Genomic DNA, 6,954 nt, shown 5'->3' with positions numbered 1-6,954 from the left:
ATGGTCACGGGGATTCAAGAGCACGTCATCTTGAATGCCTACACGGTCAACAAACTTCAATATCTATCTCTTTTGTTTTTTTTTCCTTCTCTGCCAAGCTTCACTAAAAAAGTGTTTTTATTTTACAAAATGGTAAGGAGTTCTTTATTCATTTGTCTTGTCTATTTTTGTTCAATTTAATGTATCCTTTTGTATTTAAAATACATGAGAAACAAAGATAAACTAAAAGATAAATATTTGTTTAAAAAATAAGATAAATTTTCTACCAATGTACGTGAAAAACATACCAAGTTTTATTTGTGGCGGAAAAAAACATAAGTTTCTTTTCTTTTGTAAAATGAAGAAAACATTCTTTTTGAAATAGTATTGAAATACAATTATATAAAAATATATATAGTAAATTTGAATTTTTTTTAACGAAATTTTGAATTGAAATATATAGTTAGAGATAAAATGAGAACAAAGAAAATGGATGAGATGTGATGCAACAGTGAATAGAGGAGGGAGGATGAGATCAAATAGGAGATATTAAAAGTTAATAAATAAAAATGAAAAAAATATATATTTGTGTATATATTATGGGACCACGTAGCAGAAAGAAAGTGCTCCTCAGGAAGATTTTTCAATTTAGTTATTCATTATTTGGTAAATGTTAAATTTAATTGATGATAAATTTATATGACATAATACTCGATGAATTAACGAAAATTTAGAAGAGGATAAAAAAAAAAAAAGTCAAGAAAGGAAGATTCAAATTTCTAAGAAATGGACAGAAATTTCGAATTTTCCTCTTTTTACAATTTTTGCTAATTCACTCAATTTTATTTATATTTAATCATTATGAGATATTAAATTGAAAAAATATTAAAACATGAATCTACTAAATTGAACAGACACGAAAATATTTAGGACTAAAATACAAAATTTAAACCAAATAAAGGGTTTGTAATTATCGAAAAGGGTAAAAACATTATTAGAAAAGGAAAGAAAAAAAGAAAAAGAAAAGAAAAGGTTTGATCAGATACTAAAATATAAAAATAGAAAATTCTGTTAATAACTTGCATAGTTGCCGGAAGGTTAGTTTCCCGCGAAGTTGAGAGTGGAGATCCGTATACAACGGGCTTTGTGTTCTTCAGCTTTTTCCTTCTCCTCATCTTCATTTCATTTTCTCCTCCATCCTCTCCCCAAATCTTCGATTCCGCTTCAGCTTCAAGTTTCCGATTCGAGTTTCTGAACACAGCGGATTTTGAAGACCGAAGAAACAATCAGAGGAATCTGAGTTCCTTGCGAGGAACGACGATTCCTCGTTTATGCTAAACATTTGTGCTTCTACTTCTCCAGGTCCGTCTCTCTCAAATCTCAATCTCCACCCCCTGATTTCTCCCTTTTTTGGTTCTCATTTCCAGTTTTGTTAAATTGTTCATCATTCGCGGGGATGGAATTTTGAATTTGCGAAGGGAATATCCGGTTCCGGTTGCAATAATTCGACCTATTATATATCAGTTTTTTTTTCTTTCTGTTTTGTTCAGGTCGAAAATAGTTTTGTGATCCGATGGCACGCCCAATGTGATTGCTGAAAACGTCGAATCCTGTTCCAGGGAGCCGCAGAAAGTTGCGAGTTTATATGGAATGCCATTGACATTGAAGGTAGGTATATTTGACATGGAAGGATATGATAAACAAAGATAGAGAGATGGTTCGTTCCTTTTGTTAGGCTTAGTTGTTGGTTTCTAGTAATTTTTGTTCGGGATATGAAAATCTATACCCAATTTTACTCGTCAATTGGCTGATTTTACTTTTGGTTTATCTTTATATGCGTATATACATATGGAGAATGTAAAATAGCATGAATCATAATAGTTCTTAAGCTCTATGTATGAGGTTCATATCGTTTATTTATGAACAATGAACCTAATTTATATAATCGGCAGCTGACTTCTCTGATTCCAACAATATCTGAAATAGGAATTGTGTTTCAGATCAAAAACTTCCAAATTGGTAATGTGTTGGATTCTGCTGGTATGCACCACACCACAATGATATAGTCCTTACATCTTGACTGCGTTTCAGGTTTCTTCTTTGTAAAGTGGGGATTCAGTGTTGTGCTGCTTTTTATTTTATCATCCCAGAGGTTTAGAACTGCAAAACTAACACAATGGGTGGCTGCACCTCAAAACTTAGTCGTAATCTGAAAGTATATAGGAAATACTCTTCACGATTTGGAAAACGTCGTAGCAAGATTGCAGCTGCCATTCCTGAGGTCAATATCAAAGGAATTGGTGATACACGGAGCCATGGAGGAAGAGATTTTACAGTTAGTGAGTTTGTTCATCTCGATTTTGAGAAGGGAGCTGCTACTACCCGCAGGTCTGAAGTTTCTAACATGACCTTCCATCTTAAGCAGCTGCATTGGAACCATAGTCAAATTGATGCAAATGGTATTTTCTTTTCCTCTCTCAATCCCTGCAATCGAAGTTATTATATCTGGTATCCCATGACATGACAGAGAATTATACTATTGATCTGGACACTCTTAATACACAATGGAAATACAATTTACATACAATCACAAGAGTCAGAGAATGGTTGTTGTTTATTCAAAATAATTTGGAAGAAACTTGTAATGTATTGTTTTGATTCTCGCTTGCATCGTGGAATAATACTAATGCTTGAATATTCATGAATGTGTCTAAGTATTCAACTAGTTATGGACTTTAAAAAATTCTTGTATTTAAAATAAATTCTAGATTTATTTCTAACTGAAGCTTTTTCTGTTTTACTCACTCAGCTGCTTCCATGTTTGAATATTTAGATAGAAAACAACATTTATACTTTGGTTAAGCTCGATATATTCATCTGAACCGCGGACTGTAAAATTGTGTCATCTGTAGGATTGTTTCAAGATGAACCATGGTTTGACTCGGCTAGTATTTTGGACTCTGATTCCGATGATGATGATTACAGTAGTGTTCATGAAGGTAAAACGTAAAATTATCTCTCCACAGCTAACAACTTCTTTCTCATTACATTACAAAATTTGTTACTCTGTTTTCTGGGATGGCAGATTGTATTCCTTCGATTGGAAATGTCCCGAATGCTCAATTGCTTCAGTATGAAAGCAAATCGTGCTTCATTGACAATGGATGTCTGTATGAAGGTTTCTATGAAAGTTATCTCAAAATTGATGGAGGTGCGCAGAACTTTGGATTTACGAGTCAGGAGTTCAATATGAATTCTTGCCTGCCTTGTTTGACTCCTCCAGTCAATTGCAATGAGATGGATCATTCTTCTAGTCCCGCAGCGGCACATAGGAAGGCAGCAGTTATAATGCTGTCTGTTAAAAGAAAATCGGTTGATGGATTTGAAAGAACTGAGTTTTGTAAGTAAACATGCTAAGCTTTGAGACAGCTTTTGTAGTTATTATGTCTTTAAAATGCACTTATATTATGATATCCAAAAAGTTGATGCAATCTCTAAAAGTTTGAAGAGCTACCTTTTGCATCATTTTATCATTGTCAAAGATTAGTGATGAAATCGACATATGCCTCTAGGATAGTCCTTGAAATTTATGCATGATAAAACTTTGAATCTCAACTTTTATAGAAGCATAATTTGTTGATGAACAGGTACGGCTGAGAAAATCTTATATCGTCCAAAAGCAGGACTGCAAATTCCATGTTCTAAGGGAGAGAAGCTAACTCCATCCTCCTGGTCCCCTATTTCACCTTCTGTGTTCAAGCTTCGTGGAGAAAATTATTTCAGGCATGTCCTTTAATTACATATTGTGCACATCTAGGGCTTTCGATTTCTGTGTTTCTGGCTGTGTTGGTTTCTTCTTTCCAACTTTGGACACCTATTGTGTAGAGACAAACAGAAATACCCTGCTCCAAACTTCAGCCCATACGTACCAATTGGAGTTGACTTGTTTCTCTGCCCCAAGAAGATAAATCACATTGCTCAGCATCTTGAACTTCCAAATCTGAAAGCACATGAAAAGCTACCGTCCATCTTAATTGTTAATATACAGGTCTTTTGATTTTCACTTCTCTTCTGTTCCATGAGCTTTCCAATAACAAGGATTTTGCCTATCATTAACAAATTGGAAAAGAAATTTGTTATTTCCATCTGGCTTTACTCTGATGAATCATTGGCATTAATATCTTAATGGGCACTATTTTTGACAAGACACTAGAATGTCACAAACTGCAACTGGATTTGCTTAACTCTGGTTTGGTTATGTTGTTTCGGTCTTAGCTGCCTACATATGCAGCTTCGATGTTCCCTGGTGATTACAACGGTGAAGGGATGAGCCTTGTGCTGTATTTTAGAATATCTGAGAAATTTGATGAAAAGATATCTCCCCATTTTCAAGACTCCATCAAGGTACCTTTTGCTTTTCCACCAATTGAATCAATTTTTATGTATACTTTGGACATGAAATGTTTGATGGAAAAGAAATGAATTAGCTCGCATCCTCCTTTGTGTTAGAAATGTATTTCTTCTTCCATTATATTCTTTGACAAAGATCTAAAGCTGATTTCTTCATCAGAGGCTGATCGAAGATGAAATGGAAAAAGTGAAGGGATTCACAAGGGAATCCTTGGTTCCTTTCAGAGAAAGGTTGAAAATAATTGGTGGGTTGGTTAATCCCGAAGATCTCCAGCTAAGTTCTACTGAAAGAAAGCTGGTTAGTTCTTATAATGAAAAGCCAGTGCTATCACGACCTCAACACAACTTTTTCAGGGTAAAACAATTTCCATTTTTTAGAGTCCGTTATGATAATATCAGGCAGGCATCTTGTGATGTCTTTGCATTAATGGTTGTTTCAGGGACAAAATTATTTCGAGATTGATTTGGACATACATAGGTTCAGCTATATATCGAGGAAAGGACTCGAATCATTCCGTGACCGTTTGAAGCACGGGATTCTTGATTTTGGTTTAACAATCGAGGTACTTCTACTATATTCAAATCTGATAACATTAAAAAAGAAAAAAAAAACTCTCAATGATTGAGATGAATTTAGGGCAAATTTGACCACGTTCCTATTTGTTATTTCTCGTTTCCAATTTTCTCAAGAAATCTAAATATTTTGCAATTAATTATGGGTTCGTTTGGTAACATTCTCCTTTCTTCCTTCTCGTTTTAAATATTTTTTAAGAAATCTAAGCATTTTTCAACCATGTATGTTTTCTGTTTTTCTCTTTTTTTTTTGGAACATTCTCAAAATTGTATATAAATTTTGGAAACAACCAAAATAAGTTTTTTTCTTTTTTATTCTCATTTCCAATTTATTCAAAAACATAAATAAAAAAAATGTTTTGTCATACTTGAATTCATATATATTGAGGCGTACAATTCATTTTTCTTTATTAAAAATAAAAAAACAGAAACAAGAAATAGGAACAGGCTTTATGTTTCTTGTTTCTCATTCTTTGGGAACATTGTCAAAATTGTATAGAAATTTTTGAAAACAACCAAAACAAGTTTATTCTTTCTTGTCTCCATTTCCATTTTGTGACGTTGGGACGATGCAATTGATTTATGTTGGTTAAAAATGAAGAAACAGAATTGATTGTGGTGAGTGTTTGGCAGGCACGAAAACCAGAAGAACTGCCGGAGCAAATGATGTGCTGTGTGCGGCTGAATAAGATTGATTTCGTAGACGAGGGGCAGATACCGACAATTATGAGCGTATGATGCACCCACCATCTGAAGACCACACACGAACAAATAGAAAGAGAATTTAGGAGCCAAGCCCTTTGGCAGACACAGGAAAATGGAGGATGCAATTTCAATTTCAATTTCATTTTCATAGATCTTAGAAACCTTGGTGTGAGTTGAGTGCTGAGGAGATGTTATGTTACGTGAAACATTTTACATCGAAGTCTCTCTGTTTCTTCCCCCCACCTAATTCTAATTCATATCCACATCTGTTGCCAACAATTTTATTTTTATAACTAAAATATACCATTTTCCATATCACATCCCTCCCCCTTTTGCACCATCCAACAAAAAATTGCCCACAAGTGGCGTCTCCAACCATCACATTTTCAAGCTCACTTGTGCCTCTTAGAAACTCTCTTTTCCGTCCCTCCGTATTTGCGGCCCATCCACGACTGCTGAACGCGAGCGAGTACACTAATTCAGTATATATATAATATCTCGCATTTTCGAGAAGGTATCATTTATTTTTTATTTAAATAAAAAATTTATAGATAAATAAAAGTAATTTTTTGCTTTCTAAGCACGTTGTTGATTTTTTTTTATTACCAATTTTAGAGTTAAACTCAGCGTATTAATTTTAGAGTTAACTCAAATGGCGAGTTTCAAGCCATAATATACAACTAATGAGTAAAATTTCAAATATTTTTAGACTTTTGGTTTTACCTATGATTGTTAAATTTTTGTTTCAGATCTTAAGAATCTTTCTATTAATATTCTTGGAGAGTTACTTGAGTACTGTAAAAGAAAAATAACTCATCATTTGCAAAGAAAAAGTAATGCAAAATTTCTAGTAGGTCTGAAATAGAATTCAATTTATGAGAACTAGTGGTAAATTATAGTCTAAGAATTAAGAACCCGTTCGATAACCATTTTGTTTTCTGTTTTTGGTTTTTAGTTTTTTATTTTTGAAAAATAGAATTGTTTGATAATCATCTCAATTTTATGTTTTAGAAAATATACATGAATTTCAAAAACAAAACAAACAAAAATAGTTTTTAAAAATAGATTTTTGTTTTTCAAAATCTCATTTTTTCTCCCAAGACTCAACTTTTTTTTTCTTTTAACTTATTTATCTCTAAAAAATTTATTTTTCATTCTATTTTTTCTTCATAAATATATCTCTAAAATATTTGTTTTTCTCTCTCTAAAATTTTAATAGTTTAAATATTTATTATTATTTCTTTCCCTCCAAAATTTTCATCTCTATGTATTTTTTTTTGTTGCTGC

General features: G+C 32.9%; 1 protein-coding gene across 1 annotated transcript; it reads left to right on the top strand.

Annotated features, from left to right (window-relative positions):
• The first annotated feature begins 1,059 nt into the window (after window positions 1-1,059).
• Window positions 1,060-5,985, top strand: LOC111023224 (beta-hexosaminidase (DUF1336)). Its single transcript, XM_022300607.2, has 11 exons — window positions 1,060-1,341; window positions 1,530-1,647; window positions 2,071-2,438; window positions 2,892-2,978; window positions 3,065-3,379; window positions 3,627-3,762; window positions 3,865-4,027; window positions 4,255-4,383; window positions 4,550-4,744; window positions 4,830-4,952; window positions 5,596-5,985. The coding sequence occupies exons 3-11, from the start codon at window positions 2,156-2,158 to the stop codon at window positions 5,698-5,700; spliced, it is 1,536 nt and encodes a 511-aa protein (XP_022156299.1). The 5' UTR covers window positions 1,060-1,341; window positions 1,530-1,647; window positions 2,071-2,155; the 3' UTR covers window positions 5,701-5,985.
• The last annotated feature ends 969 nt before the right edge of the window (window positions 5,986-6,954 follow it).

The sequence above is a fragment of the Momordica charantia genome (assembly GCF_013281855.1).
Source record: "Momordica charantia cultivar OHB3-1 chromosome 8 unlocalized genomic scaffold, Mcharantia_2.0 BLBB01000008.1, whole genome shotgun sequence".
Classification (NCBI taxonomy): Eukaryota; Viridiplantae; Streptophyta; class Magnoliopsida; order Cucurbitales; family Cucurbitaceae; genus Momordica; species Momordica charantia.
This window is presented reverse-complemented; position numbering and strand designations above follow the sequence as displayed.